Source organism: Panthera tigris, chromosome C2 (assembly GCF_018350195.1).
Source record: "Panthera tigris isolate Pti1 chromosome C2, P.tigris_Pti1_mat1.1, whole genome shotgun sequence".
Classification (NCBI taxonomy): Eukaryota; Metazoa; Chordata; class Mammalia; order Carnivora; family Felidae; genus Panthera; species Panthera tigris.
In genome coordinates, this window is record NC_056668.1 from 25,778,322 (window position 1) to 25,803,567 (window position 25,246).

At 36.4% G+C, this 25,246-nt stretch overlaps 1 protein-coding gene across 4 annotated transcripts in view; it reads left to right on the top strand.

The window, feature by feature from the left end:
- The window catches only part of CC2H21orf91 (chromosome C2 C21orf91 homolog), a 32,408-nt gene extending 13,529 nt beyond the window's left edge, over positions 1 to 18,879 (top strand). For 3 of the 4 annotated variants that reach the window (XM_042956279.1, XM_042956280.1, XM_015536910.2), the window contains exons 3-5: positions 11,496 to 12,032; positions 13,054 to 13,116; positions 14,289 to 18,879. In XM_042956279.1, coding sequence (XP_042812213.1) covers positions 11,496 to 12,032; positions 13,054 to 13,116; positions 14,289 to 14,455 — 767 coding nt within the window. In that variant the 3' untranslated portion in view covers positions 14,456 to 18,879. The remainder of the gene's footprint in view (positions 1 to 11,495; positions 12,033 to 13,053; positions 13,117 to 14,288) is intronic. The other variant, XM_042956281.1, reaches the window with a different exon arrangement.
- The last annotated feature ends 6,367 nt before the right edge of the window (positions 18,880 to 25,246 follow it).

Consider the following 25,246-nt stretch of genomic DNA (forward strand, 5'->3'; position numbering starts at 1 on the left):
CTCCCTGCTATTTTACTCAGATTATTAGCTTCCTAACACAACACATAAAACATGTCATGACTGGGTTATGTCTGTTCAACTGGCCACCTTCATCTTTCATTACTCTTCCAAAGGCACTCTACAAGCCAGTCTGCGTGCCAACTCTGTCTTTCTCACTCTGGTTCATTCCCTCCATTTCTTTCTCACTTCCATGTCTTTCTAAGTTTCCTCTGTCTTAAATGCCATTTCCTTCTCCTTCCTCCTAGTATGCAACTGCTCAACTTTTGGAGTACATGTATTAAATAAAGGCGATGATAAACAACATCATTGCCTGTGTTCAAGGAGCAGTGTGAGGGTCACATCAAATGATGAGTATAGAGGAGCCTTGTGGTAAATATAGTATATGAAACAAATGTTAGTATTTAAATTCAAATATTAGAAGGATCTGAAAAGATGAAATGCTGCTTGTATATTGAACATCTTCTCCAATAACATTAATGTTTTATTGTACATTGAGGAGGTTTGAATTTACCTGATTTTACCTTTCTATGATTTGGTTTCATTAGGTTTTTCTGCTCTAGCTTTCATTTCTGTTGTGTAGCAGCTGCTCAGCAAATCCTTTCACCATACATTCTTTGTTTTTTTAATCAACAATATGAACTGTCTTCACTTATCAGTGTCTTTTTCCCTTACTCTCTTTGGGTCCTTGGGTCATCACCGAGGATTACCAGATAAAACGATAACATGGTTACGATTTTTCTTTGGAGAAGAGGAACTGCTTTCATTTGAAGGAAAATACTTTTCCTTGCTAGATACATTGTTCACCTAAGAAAATTCTCACAGTCTTGAAAAAATTAAGAATCTTAGGTATGTGTGTCTTTTACCGTTTTCAGTATCTCCATCTTTTTTCTTTCACTTAGTTCAATGGAACATACAGTCCAATACTAAAAGCACAATTTGTCTTAGACTAAGGAATGCAGTGTTCTTTCCCAAACCAAAATGTATTTATTCCTAGACATTTTTAAAAATGTTTTTCACTGAAAAAGCAAATAATGCCTATTACAGAAAAATCAAAATATAGGAAATAATAAGAATATTAAGATTCATAATGCCACTCACGTACCAACAATCTCTTGATATTTTTGGTGTGTTCTTCTAAATTGTTTTCTGTAGTAGACTATGTATGTGTATGTGCATGCACACATATGTAGCAAATTGTGTTTAAAAATGAAATCAAGCTATATATAGCATTTAATAATCAGCCTTTTCATTTAATATATTAGGAATATCTTTTTCATGCTAGGTAAAATTTTCTACTTTTTTTAAGGTTGCAGTCCATTGTACCCTAATTCATTTAACCACTATCCCATTGCTAAATGTTTAGCTTGTTTGCAGTTTACCAGTACTAAAACATTGTTATATGTACATTTTTTATGCATGTCTGATTAAATTCCCATTTCATTGTAGTTTAAATTCCCAGAGGTAGACTTTTAGATCAGAGTCCTGTCCCAATTTGTAGTCCTATCATTTGTTTCAATGGCTTCCATTACTGCTGAATTAGGACCATGTAATCTTCCAGTTAAAAAAAAAACAAAAAACTATTTGTTTCATCATGGGAAAATTTTATTTTATGTCAGTTCACCAACTCCTTTGTTCAGTTCTTTCTACTCTAGAATTACTATGATGTAATTATAACACAGTCATAATATTTCTGTTTAGCATCATGCAATATGATTTATCAATTATTTTTTTTAATGTTAGTTTTTCTTATCAAATGGTTAGTGAATTGTAATGATTGTTTTCCATCAGCCTGAATTTTTACCATTTACTACCTATAGTAGTAAGTGACTTATACATGTTTTCAAATTCACTATAGTGAATTATATTATTATATTATATCCCTATTAGATGCTACCATTTAGCATCTATTTAAGGAATAGGCAACTAGAATTTCAGGAACCATGATTCAAATTTATGCAAAAAGTTGAAATGCAAAACTGAGGTTTTAAAATAGCTGTAGGACAGCTTTTCATTTTTTTTTTTTTTCCTCATTTGTAAGAAAATAAATCATTCATAACCTTTACTGGGCAGACAAGGTTTCAGGAGATAAAGGGCAAAGAATTCATATGTCTATCACATTTCTTGCTTTGGAACCTATAATTTTACTTTGTCATTATGATTTTCCCTGTTTATCTGGTGTTACTATAAAAGTGGATTTCTTTTTTTTACAGTCTCTTTTGTTTAAATAACATGTATCATTTTAACTCTATGTATCTTTAGGAATGTTGGGATTTTTTGTTTTTTTTCTGCAAATTAGTGTCTCTTTGTGCCACATATAAAACAGCTCAATCATACTACAGTTAATTAGAGTAACTTTTTTCTTAAGTTTATTTATTTTGAGAGAGAGAGCACAAGCTGGGGAGAGTGTGTGTGTGTGTGTGGGGAGAGAGAGAGAGAGAGAGAGAGAGCAAGAGAGAGAGAGAGGGAGAGAGAGAAAATCCCAAGCAAACTCCATGCTGCCAGCACAGAGCCCAGTGTGAGGCTTGATCCCATGAACCGTGAGATCATGACCTGAGCTGAAATCAAGAGTTGGACGCTTAACCGACTGAGCTACCCAGGTACCCCTGATTTGAGTAACTTTTTGGGAGTCTTTTATACAGCTTCATGCACAAAAACAATTTTTTAATGTCAGTATACTCAGAGCTCTTTTGGGGAAAATGAAACAAGTAGAGGTTTACTTGAGTCAGTTGGATTATTGACTTAAAACTTTTTATAGTATAATGTTTTTTGTACCACCAAAAAATTACAGTCTAAATTTGACATATTTTAATGTACTAGACAAACAAATTTAGCCTTTTATATTGTATGCTGCTGTAAGCTTAGTAGCCCATATTAAACCATTAGTAAGAACATGGACGGCTTCTATCCATGTTCTCGTTCCAAGTACACTTTTGCTTAATTACTTCCAGACAGACTGCCCTGTCCAATTTGGTAGCCTTACCACAGTATGGTTATTAACCTTAATTAAAATTAGATAAGGTTAAAATTTTAGTTCTTGGTCATGCCAGCTACATTCAAATGCTTAATAACTGCATGTGGCTAGTGGCTACTATTGGATAACAGTTATAGACCATGTCTATCATCACAGAATGTTCTGTTGGACATTGCTAGTTAAAAAACAGGTAGCTAGGAGTGCTTGAGTGGTTCAGTCAGTTGAGAATCCGACTTTTGGTTTTGACTCAGGTCATGATCCCAGGGTCATCAGATAGAAGCCCACGTTGGGATTCAGATTCTCTCTCTCTCTCTCTCTTTCTCTCTCTCTCTCTCTCTTGCCCCTCTCCTCTGCTCATGTGTATGCTCTCTCTCAAACAACAACAAAAAAACAGGTAGCTAAATTAGGGAATAGAACTGAATGTGGACTTATTTTTTCTACCGTTAGTAATAAACAGTTGTTATGTAGGTGTGTTTCCCCAGTTTTCCAACTGTTAAAATGAAAAAGTAAAATTCACCGAGACGTTTTCTTTTTGACAAGTCATTTGCAGTTTATAGATCTCCTTTCATTACCAGACCTCAGTTCCTTCATTATTAGAGATTGAGGTTTATCTTTTAACATTGTCTCTCAGAACTCATTGCTTACTGGAATTTGCCCTTATAATTCATTTACTGGGTTAAGCTGTTTAACGGCTTAATCCTTCTCCTAGCACATACAGTAACTTGAGAATGGAATAAACATCTCTAAACTGCAGTCTGCTGTCTAAAGACCACCTGTTGATATATCTTTCGTTAGGGCATTGGTTCTCAAAATGTAGAAAAGCAAGTTGCTGAACCCATCTGTATATTGGCTTACTGTGGTTGCCAGCAATTCCATCTGCTAAATGCAGAGATAAGCAATTACCTATTACTTTTTAACAGTATGTTCAGTACTTGAATATGACATACTCTTCAGTGGCTCCTGAGTTAGCTAAAGGCATGAGGTGGGAGGGAATAGGACACTGTTAGCATAGTAGTCACTAAAGCACTTGGGCGTCCAATAAAAATAGAAGCCTAGCCTATTATGGGTGTGGAAAGGAAGTGGGTGCTCCAACTATGTATCCTTGCCTTCCTGCCTTTGGTCTAATTTCCCACCTTTAGCCCCATGGCAGGATAGACAATCTGAGCATCCTCCCACTGAGTGGCTGTGATGGGCAATAGATACAGTGGTAATAACTCTTGTTGAATCCTAGCTTGCCTGCTCCTGCTTGCTCATCAGATGCAAAATAGCCTGGTCAAGTTAGGTGTCAAAGCATCATTGGGACAAGCAGTTTTTTCACCAAAGCAATTCAGATCTGTATCACTGCACAGTCTTGGTATATAGCACACGTGTCACTAGTTGGCGGCCTGGCCACAGAGCCTCCTGGGTCATAGGTACCCTGCACACTCAGGAAGGAAATGATAAGGACTGTTTTGGATTAAAGAGAACTTGCCCTATTTTCAGATGGCAGCTGCTTCTCACTACTAGCCAGTTGCTGCCAGATCTTCAGATTTGGCTTTTAAGAGAAACCAAGAAACTGAAAACTATAAGTAGATATAATTTTTTTCTTCTTTTAATACACTTGTAGGCTAAACAAAACTTGTCTGCAGTATGGATGTGGGTGTGCTACGTCTATTTACAGACCTTTTCCTCTATTCCTTTTATCAGAAATGGGATCGGATCCTCCCAAAGAAGTAACATCTTAATTCTTTTAGTCTTTCTTAGCACAACGAAGTTTAGCTCTCCTCCCATTTTTACAATTAACACTTTAAAGAAGCTCAAGATGACTTCTTAATATGAACAGCACATAAACATGCAGGTACTTGTACTCCCTTTCTTAGCAACCAAGATAAGATCATCATAAGAAGAAAAACATCTTAACTCTTGGAAAACTCTTTAAACTGGGCAGAATGTGAACCTGCATAGAAGATTCTGAAGCAATACCACACGAATTGCTGCACAAATGTTGGTCATGTTTGAAGGCAAAATGTTTCAAATTTCTTCACAGCATGTTAACAGCCTGGAACTTAAATTTATAACTAAAATTCCCTTGCCTTATTTAAATATTAAGAAAGAACACACAAACCCACAGTTTGGAATACCAGCACTGCCAGTTGTCTAATTCTGTTTTATGTTTGAAGTAAAACTTGAAGAGCTTGCTCTCTTAGAGCTGTCCAGTCTCCTACTGATGTGCTAACGTGTGTATTCACAGCTTTACATCCAACTACTGGTTGTGTTCTGTTTGCTCTGCCTAAGGAGCACCAAATTATATGAAGCCATTCCTTTGACTGGGAAATGAAGTTAAGTAATCAAATTCAAAATGAACTCTAACGGACGGAGTCCAGTAAGGCAGGATTGGAGTAAGTCAGATGATGGGATTCAGGGATGTGTAAAGTAGAAAGCCATGTGGCATCAGTGTAGTCCACTGAGAAACAGTGCTGTTTGACAGGACCAACTGGTGAGCCATCAAGATAAGATTGCTTTGTTTACCTCATTACCACCAAATCCCAAATAAGGTCTTCAAGAGGCTGGAGGTGAAATCCAAGGATGGGGTGCCTGCGTGGCTCAGTCGGTTAAGCATCCAACTACGGCTCAGGTCATGATCTCACAGTTGATGAGTTTGAGCCCCACATTGAGCTCTGTGTTGGCACCTCAGAGCCAGGAGGCTGCTTTGGATTCTGTGTCTCCCTCTCTCTCTGCCCCTCCCCTGCATGATCATGCTCTGTCTCTCTCTCTCTCCCAAAAATAAACATTAAAAAAAATTTTTTTTTTTAATCCAAGGATAATGGGACATGTAATACAACTTGCTAAGAGTTTGGGTTTCGTTCCTATTTTTTAGTGCCACTTAAGAGTCTCATCATCCGTTCATGCTCTGTCTCTCTCTGTCCCAAAAATAAATAAAAAACGTTGAAAAAAAAATTTAAAAAAAAAAAAAAAAAAAAAAAAGGGCGCCTGGGTGGCGCAGTCGGTTAAGCGTCCGACTTCAGCCAGGTCACGATCTCGCGGTCCGTGAGTTCGAGCCCCGCGTCAGGTTCTGGGCTGATGGCTCGGAGCCTGGAGCCTGTTTCCGATTCTGTGTCTCCCTCTCTCTCTGCCCCTCCCCCGTTCATGCTCTGTCTCTCTCTGTCCCAAAAATAAATAAAAAACGTTGAAAAAAAAATTAAAAAAAAAAAAAAAGAGTCTCATCTTATTAGGGGAAAAGACATGTTGCTACGATAGGCAGATTAAATATAAGCATGGAAATAATCCTTATTTTAAAAAGGGCAACCGTGGCAGGTAGAAAAGTCTATATTTGAGTGACTTTGCTCTTCTATGGGTTTAACCAAGTTTTCTTAAAAGTAAATTGATCTTAAAGAGGGACTTAAAGAATAGAAATGGGGATAGCATGCCAGATGGGTTAGTGGGAGGGTTTTCAAAGTATGTGAGAATGGTATAACAAAATCAGAGATGAAAGTGGGAAAAGATAAAAAAGAAAAAACTATTGAATAGGAACAGCTTAACTTTTTAAAATACCCCCGTTCATACAGAAATATACTGCCTATGTAATTCTAAATGGCCTCTCTCCAGAGCAGCTAGTACTTAAAAAAAAGCAGTCATGGTTGCCAATTAAGGTCTTGGTTCACTAATAATAATGACTTCATGACAAAAAAAAAAAAAAAAAAAATTACATGGACCTTTTTGAAGTATGATTTAAAGAAGTTTTCATAATAGTTAGGATGTCAATTACGTTGGCCTTCAACATTTTTATTAGTGAGGAAGTTGTAGCGCAGTTTTTGTTGAACTGGTTTGGAAACTCCTTATAACTCAGCTCTTCAAAAATATCAACTCATTTAATTGCATTTAGATTCATTCCTTTTCAAAAGCTGCTAAGGAAACAAATTGGTGCTCAGAGCTGTTTATACTTGTAAATGCAATTAAAATTGAAAAGTCAGTAGGGAAACTCACTGGGATCTCTGATAATAGCAATAGTTGTTTCTTTTATAATAATTCGAACTGATGAAGTGAAGAAAACAAAATCACTTCAAGAGTTTATCAAATGGCACGTATATTGCTGATAACAAATTAAGTGGGCTACTCACCTTCTTTTCTAGATTAAAAGGTAATTTGTTCAAGTATATGAAGTAATCAGTATATTATACTTTTTGAATGTTTTGTTTCCTGTGCTACTGCATGGGATATTTTAAACCATGTTTATAAAACAAACATTTTCAAATTGAACTTTAAAACTTAGTGAGCTTAAAGAAATTAAAGGTATTAATGAGGTACAGTTCACGTAAAACAGCCTTTTATATTCTCTACATGTAAATTTCTGTTAAAATTAATACAGTTGAGTAGAAGTTCATGGTTTTGCCTGGCAGATTGAACGATGCCACAAGATTGCCATCTGTGTATCAGTGCCACTCATCAGTTCTTCAGACTAGTGGCCCATTAAACTAAACATAGGAGTAATTCCACTGAAGATGGCTTTCTTCAATTAACTTCTGAGTAGCCTGGCAAAACTGCATATCCTGCTTCCCTTGCCCAGGAAGGGCAAAAGTTCATTGTAGTAGACCTTGAATGACAATCGCTAATAAGTTTGTTTTGTTTGGTTTTAATATAATTTAAATTTTCCTTTATTCATTTAACTGCTTTTTCTTGAGTACTCCCCATGTGCCAGGCATGTGCCCTTTCCCACAGAACTTACTCATAGTTGGAGATAAAGGCCAGTGAAGAGGCATTTGTGAAATCTGGTGTTCTCAGCTAACCCAGACGTATTGGAGTAAGAACCAGACAGGAGATGGTAATGACCCAGACAGTTCAGTGAGAGGGGTGATCGGGTGAAGCAGGATTTTGGGATGTTGTGCCGCTAGATTTTATGGGGAAAAGAACCCTTTAAAATGGACAGCAAAACATTTGGGATAGGTGAGGGGAGGAGCTGTCAAGGAGGACACCTAGGTTTCTTCCTTGAGCAGTTGGTGGTGCCAGACTCAGGAAGAGAATCAGGTTTAAGGTTTGGGCACTTAGAAGAGGAAGAAGCATTTCGTCCAGGAGGTAGGTGTTTGAGAAGCCCATGGGCCATCTAAGTATAAGTGTTCGCTATACTCAGAACTCTTTCTTGCCCATGACACTTTTTTTCATGTGTTTTATTTTTCTTTTGTAAAATGTTTATTCATTTTTGAGAGAGAGCGTGAGCAGGGGAGGGGCAGAGAGAGAGGGGACAGAGGATCCAAAGCAGGTTCTGTGCTAGCAGCAGAGAGCCCAATGCAGGGCTCGAACTCAACGAATCATGAGATCATGTCCTGAGGTGAAGTCAGACGCTTAACCAACTGAGCCACCCAGGAGCCCCTCATGTCATTTACAGGTGACTTTTACTCCTGAATATCTGAAAGAAATTTATGTTACATTTGTGTATTTGTACAGTAAATTGAATATTGTTCTCTGATTTGCTTTTCATCTCAAAAGATTATTTATATGCATGTAATCATGTTCTTATCCAGGTTCCTAGCATTAATTTGGGTATTTAAGTAAAAACTAAAAGAAAAATTATTTTAGGGCACATGGGTGGCTCAGTCAGTTAAGCAACTCTCGATTTTGGTTCAGGCCATGATCCCATGGATCATGGGTTCAAGCCCCACATAGGGCTCTGTGCTGACAGTGCAGAGCCTGCTTGGGATTCTCTCCCACCTTCTCTCTCTGCCCCTCCACTTCTCTCTCTCTCTCTCTCTCTCTCTCTCTCTCTCTCTCTCTGCCCCCCCCCCGTCAAAATAAAAATAAACTTAAAAATTAAAAAAAATATATTTTTGAAGAAAAGTTATGTTGCACAAATTACTAAGAAGGAACATTGGAAAAGAAAAATCTTTAAAAGTCCACATTATCCTTCAAATAGACATCTATTAACCTGCTGTTGAAGCTCTGGACACATCAGGAAATTCATTGTTTCATACAATTTTGTATCTTTTATCAGTACAGTTTTTGACGTTTCTAAATAAATACCAGAAGCCCACAAGATTTAACAGCAAAAATTAACTTCTGCAGCATAATTTAAACCCTTTGTTTATATGCTAAAGAATTTCTTTTCATACAGACCAGTGAAACTTAAAATTTGCTATGTTTAATAGATTCAACTAAATCATGGCTTAGAGCTGTGGCAGTGGTCTGCGAAGACAGTTGACCGTTGGAGATTGGTTAGCCATCTTTTGGCAGCGAGACTGAAGGGAGGTTGCAGAGTAAGGCAGCTCTTGAAAAATCTTCCCGAGTTAGTAAAGTAAGCAAGTTCAAGTTCTCTGCCTACCTGCTGTTTATCCAGTGCAGTAAGTATTAGAATCAAACAGCAGAGTGGAGCTATTTATTTGGGCTATACTTTTGTACTAGCTACTTTTTTGTCTTGTTTATGGCCTTAAACATATATAATAACAAAACTTTTAATATTTTCATTCTAATAAGATTTGTGAACTTCCTTTTCGTGTTAATTTACCCAGTCTTGAAGGTGTTCAATCGTGTTATCAAATAGAGCTTTGAAGGTTTGCACTTAAGTATCTTAATTTTGCTGGAAATTTAACCTAATCAGACAGTAACTGGTTAAAAAAAAAACAAACAAACAAACAAAACATACACACACACAACTGCAGTATAAGTAGCAAAGGGATAAATAAAATGTGTATGAAATTCCATTTCGGGTCTGTTTTTGTACTCGGTGGAAGACAACGCTGAGATATTTGAGTTTGCTTCGTGAGAGCAGCTGTTCCCACATGCTTACATGATCATTGTTCAGGAGGTGTACTCCCCATAGCTCACTTGTGAGCCAACGGATAGCCCATTTAGCAGTGGTTTTGGCAAACTCAGCAGGTCCCACTATTGGCTGATGTTACATCATTTTAGAACAAATTAATACTTACACGCAGTTTTATACCTGATTTAATACCATTAAAGTGCAAGTACTTCATTATCTTACTACTAGCCAGAGTTTGCAGTTCAGTTAATAAAATTGTTACAACTTCAATTTTTAAAACAAAGGATGAGTGCAGGGTTTAATTTTTTCTGATAAGTCAGCTAAAAGTTTTTTTGTTTTTTTTTTTTTTAACCTGCCACCTGAGTGGCACTCCACTTAACCCTGTTTTCAAAGCTAAGCAGATTTAGACTGGTTAATTCTGGCAGGCATTAATTTTCAGCTCCACATCCTTATTCACTTTCAATATAAACATACTGCTGTTTGACTTTAATAATATGGCTTGAGTTTATAAAAATGTAATAAGGTATTCTGTATTATGAAATGTATTATGTCTTTGAAAATGTGTTCTATGATCTGTATTTTAAAAAACAATTGAAATAGCATACTTAAGCTTACTAAGAAGTTAGGAGATAGAAAAATGTGATAAGAACATTTCTACTATTTATAGTATATCATGAAGATTTGTTGAAGAATTATACTGGTTATTGGAGCAGATAATATCTATCGCTATGTGAAAATTAATTGTGTATAATGCATTTCTTCTAGAGGATAAAATTATCTTGATAAAGTTTTAGAAAGCTGAACAAATGTGAAAACATTTTAGATGCTTTCGTTTTCTTAAAAAAATAAATCTAGGGGCACCTGGGTGGCTCAGTCAGTTAAATGTCCAACTCTTTCTTTCTTTTTTTTTTTTTTAAGCTTATTTATTTGAGAGAGAGAGAGTGCGCGAGCAAGCGGGGAGGGGTAGAGACGGGGAGACAGAGGATCCGAAGCAGGCTCTGTGCTGAGAGCAGAGAGCCTAATGCAGGGCTCGAACTCACAAACCATGAGATCATGACCTGAGCTGAAATCAAGTCAGATGCTTAACTGAATGAGCCACCCAGGCGACCCTAAATGTCCAACTCTTGATCTCAGCTCAGGTCTTGATCTCAGGGTCATGAGTTCAAGCCCTGAATTGGGCTCCATGCTGGGCATGAGGCCTACTAGATAGAGTCAAGATAGATAGATAGACAGACAGAAAACCCACTTCATTGACTTTGTGAGGCTTTTATTAATGTGTATTTTTTTGGTTCTGGTATACCTTTCCCCAGTAAAACATAACCATAATTTAAGAACATGATCAACTTATGTTTTTGTTAGAAAAAAAATGTCAAGCATTTCTCTTTTTGAGCCTTAAAGTAGAAATTTTTGCAAGTGTGTACTTCAGGAGGATTAGCAAAGAAAGCACTACACTATAAAGGCCAACATTTTGTAAATGTAAATTGCTAGTTTGGTACTACTTTTTTGTATTATATGCAATAACCTGCCTCTGGAGCAAGGTTTAAAATGAATCAAGTCCTTGGAAAGGCTTTATTATTCATAAGAATTTAATATTCCTGAACTATATAGTTAAACTGAAGCAGAAATTATTAGACCATATTTTATGTTATTAACACCCATATTCTTTAGCATCTTTCCTCTAATTTACAAACCTGATGACTGAGAGCCATGTTTTACTAAGATCTGTATATACTCTTATTGCAGCTTTTAAAAAAACAAAATGTTGTCTTTTGTTTGTTTGTTTGTTTTTCTCTATAGGAGTACCAAAATCTAATCTCTTGCACACCAGATCATTAAGGGGCCATAAAGACTGCTTTGAAAAATACCATTTGATTGCAAACCAGGATTGTCCCCGATCTAAACTTTCAAAAAGTACTTACGAAGAAGTTAAAACTCTTTTGAGTAAGAAGATAAACTGGATTGTACAGTATGCACAAAATAAGGATCTGGATTCAGATTCTGAATGTTCTAAAAATACCCAGCATCACCTGTTAAATTGCAGGCATAAGCCAGATAAAAAGTTACTCCCACAGTTTGACTCTCAAGTACCAAAGTATTCTGCAAAGTGGATAGATGCAAGCGCAGGCGGCCTCTCAAACTGTTCACAAAGAATATTGGAGCAGCGGGAAAATACAGACTTTGAGCTTGCTGTGTTGCAAGATTCAGGTGCCACTTTATGCCACAGTAGTGTATTGTGGCCTCATAGTCACAACCAGGCACAGAAAAAAGAAGAAATAATCTCTGATCCAGATGCTAACGTCCAGGCCCAGCATCCACATTACAGCAGAGAGGAATGTAAGTAAAATGGGGAGAAAAGTAAAAGTTGCAGTTTTGTTGGCCTTTTTTTTTTTTTTTACATTTTTACATATGTGATATGTCAAGAATTTTGTTCTAGAATTATGGATTTTATAGAGTATTTAAATGACAGGTTCACCCTAGCAAAAATGAGGTGTCTTAAATTCTCCATCAGTTCTCTCAAATACTCCTTAGTATGTCCTAAAGCATTTGAATTCAGTCCCATCATCTTTTTTAATAAACTTAAAATAAATAAATTTAATAAATTAAATGTATTAAACTAAATGGAATTGACAAACAATTGGAAGTTTGAAGTTCATGTAGTTTAGAAGTACATCTTCAACCATTGGCTAACATACATTGTCACGTTGCTCATCGCTACAAGATCAATTTACTGGGGGTGGCATTTCAAAAGCAAAAAGCTGACATTTCACTAAAGGACAAAGGTAATGTGTGCACTTATTTTAAAGTTGGGAAAAGTGACCCGTTCAGTTTTCATTTATATCCACAAAAACACACAGAAACTGAGATAATTCTAATTGACTTTAAGTCAAGTGATTTTAGAACTAGAAGGGACATTGGGTGTATTTTTAATGCAACTTCTAAATTCTACACATGAGTTATCTAAGGTTATATAACAAGATAGATCAGTTTTTCAGACTATTTCCACAGTACTTTAGTGTTTTCCCAGCTGTGGATCATAAACTATGTAGTGCTTAAGCATAATCAGCTTGATGAGTAGTGGCTTCTAGCAGTTTACCAAGTATTCTTTGGCAAAACTTCTGATTCAGGTGGAGGTGTACTGGAAGTGATGTAAAATATGTTTCTTGCTGTGAGCTGTGGTTAGAATTTGAAAATATCCTCCACACTGTAGGAGTTAATGAATAAATCCTGGAGGACGGGTGAATACTATAATGGCAGTTAAGTGAATATTTTTTTAAATAGAATATTGTATTAGTGATGTAGACAATTTATTTTTCCAGGTTACTGTAGTAATAATTCACATATTTTCATGTTTCAGTGAATTCGATGACTCTTGGTGAGGTAAAGCAACTGAATGCAAAGCTCCGACAGGAAATACAGGGTAAAGACTCAGTGTCAATGTTTTATGCATGTGAAAATTTTGATACAGAAAATCCCTCATGACAGGACATTCTTAACTTTATCTGCATTTAAATTCAGAAAGGGGATTAGAACCCATTGGAACTTCCAGAGCAAAAGATTAAGAAAACGACTTCTTTATGAAATAAAGGGGAAATAAGTTTTTCTTTTTTAAGTAAAAATGGAGACAACTAAACCCATATCTCTTCCTAGCATTTTATTATGCCAGACACTGTATGAGTGTGCTTCCTAACAGTTCTTTAAAGTTGTATTAGCCCTGTTTTGTGGAGTTTTTTAAATTATAAACAATGTCAAACACAAAAGTGGTGAGAATAGTTTAGTGAACCCCTTGACCCATCTTCACCAGCTTCAACTATTATCAAAAGCATAGCTAATTTCCCCTCATCTCTGCTCATACCCATTCCTTTCACCCCATGCCCAGCATGGATTATTTGACACGGATCCCAGACAAATTTTGTCCACAAATACTCCAGGATTTTCTCTAAAAGATAATTTCTTTTAAAGGTAATCACAACCTCATTATCACACCTAAAAAAAAAAAACAACAACAGCTAGTAATTCTTTAAACATCATCAAATACAACGCTAACACTAACAACAGTTAATGTTGATATTCCCCTGTTGTTCCCTTTTTTTTTAAACAACTGATTTTCATTTTGGTGAGGAAATTACACTTCAGAGACATTAAGTTGCTTACAAAGATCGTGCGTTCAGTTAGTAACAGATTAAGGATTATATAACCCCTCCTTAACTCCATGGCCAGTGGTCTTAATCACACATCAGCTGAGAATAATAAAATAGTAACAATAGTAATAGTAATAGCAACTTCTGTTTATCAAGTGCTTATTCTGTGGAATGTACTTTATAGTATGATCTCATTTAATCCTCACAGTAGCCCTGTGAATTGCTTACTATTGATACCAAGGTTATACATAAGAGGAAACTAAAGCGTGTAGTTTTAGTCACTTGCCTGAGACTTATAAAAGTGTAGGAACAAGAATTCAAAAATGTAGGTAGTCTGAATCCAAAACCTCTTAAGAGGTATTTCCAGACCTGAGTATTAATGGTCACTTCCTGTCCCATAAGTCATAAATGAACCTATTTATATATTCATCCACCTTTTAAATCTTTACAGAAGTTTTTGAAGAGTTAACACACCAAGTGCAAGAAAAAGATTCTTTGGCCTCAGAGCTCCACGTCCGCCACGTTGCCATCGAACAGCTCCTCAAGAACTATTCCAAGTTACCGTGTCTGCAAGTGGGGCGAACAGGAACAAAGTCACACCTACCCATAAACAACTAAACCAAACTTAACATTTCCTTCCTTGGCCCTCATGCCCCTACCATGTACTGGTCTGCCAGGCATGACAACTTTAAAGAAGTTGAAGAAAGTTATTGGTCCCATTTTTTTATGGTCCTTAAATTTGCAAAGCTGAAGGCACTATTTAACATCTTTGTCAAATAAAGCAGATCGTTACACTCTAGTCTTCTAGGATTAATCATTTTGGTTCATTTTGGGAATCTTTCTTCCCATTATTACTAAATAGCCCTCCCTAACTTACCACATGTGACTACTGTTACAGTGTGATTTGATTAAACATTTTAATGCAATTCACCTGTCAAAACAATAGAAAATTAAACTCCTTAGATTAGTCTGAACTACTAAAGATAACTTTTAAGAGGGAAATGGAATTCATAATACACCTCTTATTTATTATGAGCAATATTTTAATATGAAAGTTTTATATATATAAATGCTATTTTAGGTACCTTTCCATTCTCTTTATAAATGTGTATTTGAATGCCTCTGTATATTATATTTACACTTTTCCTGTGTGGATACGTTCACTCATATTTCAGATCACTGCATTTTATTCTCTTAATACACTCTTTTTACTATTGTTTTCCAAAGATAAATGTATTTTGAAGTAGAAATCTATCTAGTTGAATTGTTTTGACTTCTAATAACTCTTAGGAAAGAGGAATTAATAACTTTTTAAAGCAAATATCCAAGAAAAAAAGTACATTATTTTTTTCTAACAAAAGCAGTTCTGAGTTTGTTCAGAAAGAAAATGCTAATCTAGTTTTCATATGTCAGCTTGTCTCCATAAAAGTAAAAGCCTGTTATATTTCATTATTACTTCCATTCTAATGACTTTGATGTGTTAGAATTTGGACAGAGTAAGTCACGCCTCACTTCCAAGTCCAGTGTAACATCTGTCAAATTGAATATGCTGCGAAATTGTTGTCCTATCTTTAAAAAAAAACTTAAAAATTCTTCTGTGTGCTACTTCAGATATAGGTTCAAGAATCCTTAAACTGTCCAAATTCTCTTGTCAGTATTACTGACCTGAAAAAAGCATTATGAGGTGTTTTTCTAAATTTTAGAACTTAAAGAGGAAGAGAAGACTGCTTGACACAGGAAAACAAAACTCTAATTCAAAAAAATAAGCCCATTTTAAAAGGATATTCTTGTAAGTTGCCTGTGATGTTTCCAAAGAATTCTGAACTAGTATGTCGTCTCAGACAGCTAGGTAAGTTTTATAACAATGTATTATATAGTAAAAGCTATAACCAATACAGAATTAAAATGGGCTCTAAATTCTGTTTTGTGTTGGTGCTAGAATATATTTATGAGGTAAAATCTTTGCTTGAAAGAATCTACAGAAAAGCCCATTAACTTGGCGGCTTCATGCATAAAGATATGAATGACTTCTATTTTAAATTTGGCAGCCTGCTCTGGCTTGGGTCAGAGTTTAGTCTGAACACAAAACAGTATTTGACTAAGCAAAGAAACGCCTCAGTCTAGTAGAAAACAATTTTTTGTAATACTAATGTGTTAAATTTGCCTGAGAGTATTAATTGATATCTCAATTGATTTCATTTTGTTTTCTTTTAAGTCTGACATAACTGCTTTTCAGAGGGAGCTTTTGAAAAATACTTTGAATTTCTCTCATTTTTTTGAGGCATCCAAAATGAATTTGAAATCCAGGGAGTGTGGGGATACATTGCCTTAGTTTTGATAAGCTTTAAACTGAACGTGTGCAATATCAAAATCTTTATAAATTTACAAGTTAAATAAAGACATTTCCTGATGATGCCAGTAAATATCTTAGTAAGTGCTTAGTTGTTAGGTCACATTTTTTTAATTTGACTTTACTCTTTTTTTGGCATAATTCATCAAGAATGTTTCCAGCCAGTGTGCTTGCACACATTTGTGCTTCTATTTAGATCACTTAGGGACAGTCATAAAAGTTTGGGATGTGTTGCATTTGATATCAGTAGTAGCCTATTTCCAGAGTATGAGCCATATGGTGCAGTCCTAAATGCAACAGTGTTAATCCAAAGAAAAGGGTTTGCTTTGTTTTTGGCAAATATGTAGCTTTACTAATGAGTTTGGAACAATTGGGTGGGATTGTGCATGTACTAAGTAAGGTCTTAACTGAGGATTCTGATTTATTTCATTTAGATATTTCTACCTAAGCTCTTCAAAGGAAAGGTGCTGTAAACAATCTGCGGTGCTGGTACTCATATTAGTACTTTATTTGAATGAATACTGTAGTGAAAGAATTTTTCTTGAAGGACTTTGCACAGTAGTTTATCCAACCATTTGGTAAACTTTGATTCCTTTGTTAGTTTTCTTGATTGAATGAAGATGTAGTTACTGTATATGCTAAAAGGAGGAGAAGGGACAGAGTTGAGTTCTGAGAGAATATGAAAAACTACAAATATTGTTACCATCCTTGGCTATTCTTCTGTACAGTTGTTAGTACTTTTTGAGGAAGTTTAGAAGAAAATCTCATATATACCATCAGTTTCAAAAATGGCAAAAGGGAGAAGACCGCCAGTCTAACATTTCCAGAGCTTATATTATTAAGGGGAGTGAAATAAAACTAATGTTTTTTTCATGTTAGATTTCATAATTTTAGACAAATTGGATGGAGTTTTAAAAATCAACTTGAAGTCCAAAGTGATTTTGACCACACGAGATTGTTCACATTAGAGATTAAAGTTTTCAAATTTGTTCAGACTTTTAATTAAGGTAAAAATCTATTTTAATTTTGAGGTTATCACCCTTTGACCCTAACATTTAATATCCAAATTAGTCTTTCTTTTTTTTTTTTAAGAAAAAAAAGGTATGCACTTAGGGCATCACTTAGGTGATACAGACAGCAAAATAGTGTTTCATTCCATTATGTAGTTCTTAAATGTTGGAGCAAAGAAATGTTCTTAGTTTTTCAAATTTATGTGCATTTCACCACAAAGTGCCCATTTTTACATACACTTGAGAATTATTTTTAAAATAATAAGTTCATGTTGGGAAGTGATTTCAAAAATATAGTCAAAATATATTTTATTGGCGTCTTGACAGGCATCTTGAGATTTCCTGGGGTTTTCATCTGACCACATTGTTTAACACTGAAAATGGTTTAAAGTGCTTTCTTTTCTCGTTTAGATATTTTTTACCTTGGCATTTACACTGTTGAGACTTGTCAGTTTTTGCTAGGATTTTTTAAATTAATTTTTGAGGATCTGTTTGTGTTAATGTTTACCAGTTTTGCTTTTACTTTGTTTTGTATTAATGTTATAAAATTCAATTTAAAATGTATACGCTCTAAATTTAAGTAAGAACTATTAAAGAATAAATTATTTGTATCGCTTAGAAGGAGGTTCAGTTGGTGACCATAAAATTGTGACATAAAAGTTTTCAAATGGGACAGTGTAAAGGTCTAATAGTGTTTCTTTTTTTCTGATTTACTGACAGATATTGCTTATACTGAAGTAAAATATCTGAGTATTTTTAAGTACTTAATAAAAAGTTTAGTACTCTACAATTTTTTTAATTTTAATTTTAATTTTGTTATTAACTTCAGGTTGGTGGGAATAATTATGGAGGAAATTTGTGGTGAGAATCAGTGAGAGATAAAATCTTCAAAGGTTATTCTTGCCATGTTAAGTTTTGTGGTGGTAGCATGGGAAAGAGTTTATTTACCAGAATAATAAGGTAATAGAGCTCCAGCACAAGGAAAGGTACCTTGGAGGAGGGCTCTAGTACTGTGGAATAACGAGGGTCTGTCCTGCATCTCAGTATTTCCATTCACTTCATCCCTTCCTAATTGCCCTTATTATAGAATTTAGTCTAACGTATTAAGCAACTTAGTCATCTTGCTATGAACCAATCATAGCAAGTCTCTAGCATTAGATTTTTTTTAGCACCTAGCTTGTAACCTACTTTTCCCTATTCTTTTTGGTTTAAAAAGAGTCCAGCCTACGAATGCATTTTAGTAATACTGAATTAGTACACAATTTTAAGCTTACCAAAGTAAAACAAAAAAATCATGAAGATGTGTATTCCCCACCCCCCTAAATTGTTAGTTGAACTTTCCTCAGCTGCACACACAGCAAAGGGAATTTTAGCAAATGTGTGTTTCTTTTTTCAAACTTGTGTAGAATGTTTATTTCCATCTGCTGCCTCCAAAAGAGGCAGTTTACAAAGTATTCAGTAGTGACTTCTGTTTAAATGCTGCCATCCCTACTTTTATAGTCCGTATGTGTGTGTTAACCTTGTTTTAAAGTAGCATATACTAGATCATTGAACTTATCTCTCTTTGCTGTTAGAAATTTATGTTACAAAATTGTGCTAGGGTCTTTGGGAAAAGAAAATGAAACTACTGGTAAAAAAACAAGTTGGTTTTAAGAGGGTTTCAGACATTACTGGGTATTTTTTCTTTTAAAACTGCAATAATTTATATATTTGTATTGTTCTGCTTTGGAACTGTAACTGCATATGCTTGTCTATTTTTAATTTTACAACAATAAAATAAATATTTTGTTATCTGTTAGCTTCAGTGGATTTTTTTTTTAATACTTATTTATTTTGAGAGAGACAGAGAGTGCAAACAGGGGAGGGGCAGAGAGAGAGAGAGAAAGAGAGAGAGCAAATCCCAAGTAGGCTCCGTGCTGTCAGTGCAGAGCCCAATGCGGGGCTCTATCCCCCATGAATCGAACCATGAGATCATGACCTAGGCCAAAATCAAGAGTCAGGTGCTTAACTGACTGAGCCACTCTTTTTCTTTCCTTAAATGGATGACCTATATGAAGGGTTTTGTTTTGCAGGCTTAGGGAGTCTATACTTAACAATCATCTTCTAGCAATTTATCTTAATTTTTTGTGAGAATCTCTTTGAGAGTTAATATTCCCTCTGTATCAAGAGCCCAGAAACAGGAAATAAGATTCTTGTGGCTTACTGGGTGTCTGTGCAACTTTTTAAATTGGAGTGTACTTTGCATACAATAAATACACAGGTTTTAAGAGTGGTATTTGAGTTTTAGCAAAGGTACACAACTGTGTAACCATCAACCTTTGTGACCCTTTCCAGTCGTCTTAACTCCCCATTTCCCCTCCACTGTTCTGACTTCCATCACTGTAATTTGCATTTGGCTATATTAGGACATTACATAAATGTTACACAGGATATACTGTACTCATTTGCCTTTGGCTTTTTTCATGCAACCGGATGCTTTGAAATTTCTTCCATATTAACAAAAAGATGACTAATTTGTGCCCTCTTTTTTTTTCTTCTGACCAGTATTCTATTATTGTATGAATGTATTGTAAATTGTTTATCCATTCACCTGTAATGGACATTTTAATTGTTTCCCGTATGGGATTAATATGAATAAAGCTGTTATGAATATTTTTAAATTGGCTTTTAAAATAATATTAAAATAGAAATTAAAGTATTCAAGGTCATTAACTGTGGTTAGCATTATTAATCCAAATATTCACAAATTACAATTTTTCCCCACAGATGATTTTTAAAGTAATGTATATGCTTTTGCGATAATTTATTTATTTTTAAATTTTTTTATTTTAATGTTTATTTATTTTTGAAGGAGAGAGAGAGAGACAGAGCATGAGTAGGGGAGAGGCAGAAAGAGAGGGAGACACAGAATCTGAAACAGGCTCCAGGCTCTGAGCCGTCAGGACAGAGCCCGATGCATGGCTCGAATTCACAGAGTGTGAGATCATGACCCGAGCCAAAGTCAGACACCCAACTGACTGAGTCACCCAGGGGCCCCTGCTTTTGTGGTAATTTAAAACTAGGAAACAAGGACAGTTGTACAAAAAAGATCAGAGGCAGAATACAAAACAAGGGATGTTTGAGAACTGAAACATTTAACAGGTTGCTAAGAGAATAGTAATCATCCTTGAAGGTCTTTTCAATGTCTAACAGTCTAAGTCAGACCACTTTGTTTTCCAGAAGAGGCAAGTGAAGATCAATGGAGTCTGGTTTGGAGAAAGTACTGGAAAGAGCACGAGACCACAAGTGAAATTGCTGTCTTGTTTTAGCTTTAACTACTTTGTGATGTTAAGGGAAATTCATCACTTAACTTTTCTAAGCCTGAATTCACCAAGCTAGAGCAAATAGTTGGTAGAATGTAAGCTTAGTGCCCCTTTCCAACCTTTGTTCCTGCCCAGTTTCCAAGCCTTCTTGGGAATTTTAAAACTAATAAAATTTGTTCTCCCTCCTCTTTAAATGTCATGATAGGGCCTGGAATTCTTTGCAGGCAATTTAGAGCCTAGCAAGTAGGTGTGCATGTGTCGGACAGAACAGAGGGAGAGCAGCAATCAGAATAATATCCTTTCTATATCATTTATATATTGGATTCTGAGTATTAGTAAAAGGTTTCACTTTTGGTATCTGATCTAGATCATGTCTTAGATCATTACTATCTTAAATTACACATGACTCATAAGTTTATATCAATGGATCTCTCTCTCTCTCATTCGTGCTCCGTTTGAATTCCATTCCAGTGTTCAAATGGCACAAACCACCTTGACTTCTAGAAGCAAAAACTTAATCCCAACCTCTCTTACATATGGGACACCCCACTCTGACTGGCAAAGCAAAGAAACTGGGTAGGGAAGGTCCATGTTGAGAGGGCAATGTCCCTCAAGAGGACCAACATCCAGTATCCAGTGGGGGCAACAGGTAAGCTCCCGGCATCTGGTGTTGAGTAGCCATTGCTCTGTGTAAATCTGGTCATGAATCTTGTACATTTTGTTCCTTCTGGTTTCCAAGCCTTTTGCGTGATCTCTGCCCATTGAGTAAGTTCCTTTTCAGCCTAAGTGAAGTGGTTGCTTTCTCTGGTTTGCAACTGAGAACTCAGTTACTCACTTCATGCACTGGGTCCATGTCCAATGTTCTTCTGCTCTGAAATCTTAACAAAATTCGTTTCTAAAAGTGAACTGAAAGCCTTCAGGACCACAAGGTCTGCCTGCTGGGTTAGCTGAATCTGATGGGAAATTTTTGAAGAGAAAGTAAACCTTTTGGTAATGTGGATGTCTTTTCCAATTAAACATTTTCATTGTTCGCACTTGGGGTGACTTTGGAGAACTTCTCACTGCCCTCCACTGATTACTGCAAGTGCTTACGGTTTGTATCTACCAGGATCTTGGAAGAGGTGATCTAATAGAAAGAGTGTTGGTCATAATTTTAGCTCAGGGCTTTGCCTGTGTTCTCCCTGGAAATACTAAATGACCTTTAGCCCAGTAAGCATCTATTGAATGAATGAGTGAATGAGACTTCATAGGCAACACTAGGATTGCATGCCCTCTAGAGGTAAATCAGTTACCAAAACAATGCCTAAGGCATTCATCCAGTGATTGAATACACCTCTCCACGTATCCCACTTTTCACAACACCTTCATGACTATTTCAGGACTTTGATAACTCACATTCGTTCTGTCTCTGTTTCTTCTCCAAAATGCTGGTTCTGAGTTTCATGGAACATAACATCACGCGGCTGCACCTCCAGTGCTTCTGAATCAATAGGTCAGGGGTGGGACCTATGAATTTTTGTCGAACAAACTCCCAGGTGATGCTGATGCTGCTGGTCTACAGAACACTTTGCAAACCACTGCTCTAAACCATCAACTCCCCCGGGGTTTACTTCCCAAAAGATGTAATACTACTACTTCCCTGCGCAGTCTTTTCTAGATTACCATTGCTCGTGTAATCAAAACGAATCCTCAGAGCTCAGCATTAAAAGCCTTCACCACTTGGCTCCTGCCTATTTTCCATTTAAATTTTGTCATCAAACTGAGACTTTTATGTGCCAGGAATTCTAACACGCCCCGTAGGCTTTGGGTCCAAAGGATACAAAAGCCAATAAGGTTTTATTGGTCAACTGAAAAGGATTACACACCAAGTTTAAGTCAATAAGGACTGAAAAGTGTCCATCGGATTTAGCAACCAAAAATTCAATAAGAAGTGCTTTAATGGACCTATGGGAGAAAAAAGTAGAGCACGATGAATTGAAGTGTGGGTAAAGCGGTAGCATAGTGGAACTGGGGTGTGACCTCTAAGAATTTTAACGATAAATGAAGGTGAAGTCAGAATGTGGTTGTGCTTTTTAAGTTGAGAAGTACTTTATCATGAGTCAATACTAAGAGGACAGATTAGTGGAAAGGCTACAGATGGAGAAGTAGCCATAATCAAAGGAGTAGAGTACTGAAGAGGCAGAACAGGCTAGCATATCTAGAACAGGTTGTCTTTGAAGAAGTTTGGGATCGTCTCAGGCTTTCACATCGGAGAGAAGACAAAACTGCAGATGCACGTGTTCGAGGGAGATTCATTGGAGAGTAAGTTGAAAAAGCCCCTATGTGGCCAATTCTATTTTCTCTGAGAGAAAAGGAAAAGATGATGGGGTCAGAGGCTCAGGAGAAATGGTGAAGTGCTAAATAGCTGCTTTCTCAGGCGTGAGAGAGATCCTGGCTACCGGAGGCAGGGTTGCCAGACTGTTTATAAAAGGTGGAAACTGGGGTCTATGACTCGCCATTGATTGAATTTCTCAATTTGCATTCAGATTTTGTTGCTGTAAATACATACAGAGTAGGAATATTTTTGCAATTATAAACTCAGCTGAAAGCACTGCTGAAAATAGAATCTGAAACTCAGATAACATTGTGACTCAAAAACAAAATTCACAAAAACCCTACCCACTAGATAAAATTCCAAACATGGGGGGAAATGAGAAATTTGAAAAGTTACTGCAAATAGTGTGTAGCAGAAAAAATGAACTCTGTAGCTTTGACTTAAGCAATCATTTTCAAGCAATTATTTTTGTTTGAAGAGTGGATTAAGACTCTGTTGTCTAGGTCGGTTGGTGTCAAGCTTCAGCATAGAAGTGGGAAGTATCTACCCTAGATAAAAAGCAGTTTAGAAGAAGCTAGTAGGGATACAGAGTGTGGAGGAAAGCCAAGGCCTAGCTAAACACGGTTTCAGATCTGCAACTTCAAAGCCAAGAAAAGGCAACGTGAAGGAGAAGGGCTCTTCTAGGGAAAAAGAGGCAACTGAATGGAAAGCGGTAAAGGCAGAAGAGGAAGTTGTAATGAGGAAGGCATTGCTAAACTAACATTCGAGAACTTAGGTTCTGACCCTCTTCTGTCACTGCTGGGCACCACTCTAACTCTCTTAGGCTCTGTGTTCTCATCTGTAAAGGGTGGCATTGAACTCGGTGATCTTCAGGCGAACTGCCAGCTCATAACCTAAAAGGATCATGAATTTTAAGAAGCCTGCAATGGAAAATCTCCCTAGCCCCGGCATGAACAGCAGAACTGAGCTGAAAAGAATATAAAGGAAGTGTGGTTTCATTTAAGAAGAAACTGTGAGGTGCTTTTACAGCAAGACAGTTGTATGATCATCTGTGACAGAAGAGAAAAGATAGCAGAATCAACCTGGCTCATAAACAGCTATACAGTTCTCTATGTATTGTCTGTAGAAAGAAAAAAAAGACTGTCTTGACACCTTATTACTGTCCCACATTTTTTTTTTTATCAAGGAAAAGTATTTCTCTTAGGAGTAACAATGGGATGATTCTGCCACACAGTCAGAAGTTGGGTCATCTACAGCTCAGCCCCTAATAACTGCCTTGGACATTTCCACCTGGGCATGGAAAATGAAAATGTAAAGCAGTATGGTAATCTGTGTAGTAGAACATAATTCCATCAATACATCTCACCTTTATTCTGAGATTATATCTTTCCTATTATGGGAGTGGAAAATTGTTCTTTCTTTCATAAAGTGATAGTAATAGTAGACGGTAGGTTTTTATTTGTGTTTATTTCTTAAATTTTGAGTCCTTATTTGGTAAAAATTAAAACCGCAATCTTATGTAGATGATTAACCCTAGTAAAATCACTACCCAATAATTTTAGATAAATTATTGAAGGTTTTAGAATATTGATTGTTTGTACATCTCGTATTATCTTTGCTCTCTCCTACCTCTACCACACAAATAATTCTCCAGAGAGATACCGCTAAATCTTAACCACCATCACCCCAAATCCAACATCCTTGAAACAAATTTGCTTAGTCCTGGGTGCTCCCCACAATTAACTGGGTAAATAAGTTTCTGGCTATCTCACTGTGGGGAACTTGTTCCTTTCTGTCCTCATCAGATAGCTCTGAAACTAGAAAATCCAGCATCTGGGCCCCCTGCTAAGTTGCTGCCACACTGCCTCTCAGAAAAGCACCAGAAAAAATGTGGGGCCCTTGTGCACTGCTGAAGCCCTTCCGAAAGAAAGATCGGGGAGTTTCCCTTAACAGAAAAGAAAATGCAGGCGGAGTTGAGCTAGTGACATGTAAAACCACATTTCCTTTGCTTCTTCCATTTCTTTTCATCTTCATACCTGTGTGAACAAAGCACTAGCAAATAGAAAGTTCACATCCTGCAGGGCTACCCTGCTTTTCATCAAAGTGTGGAGGGAATTTCTGTCCCAGATTGACACAGACTGGTCTCATCTCAGAGAACAAAGTGAACCAGCATGTGAGATACATAAATATCATAGGAAACCACTAACTATGTAGTGCTAAAGGGGACTTCAAGAGTCCTTTAGCTTTTATTTGACTTGATTTTGTTTTATTTTAGAAGAGCCTTTCAAAACAAAAAGTCCTCTAAGCACATAAATTGTAACGTATGAAAGTAGAGTTACTGCTCTGCGTGAAAGACAGTGGAGATTCTTGGAACAAACTGCCTTCACATCCTTCTTAGTGACTGCCCCCCACCCCCAGGTCCCCCAAACTGTC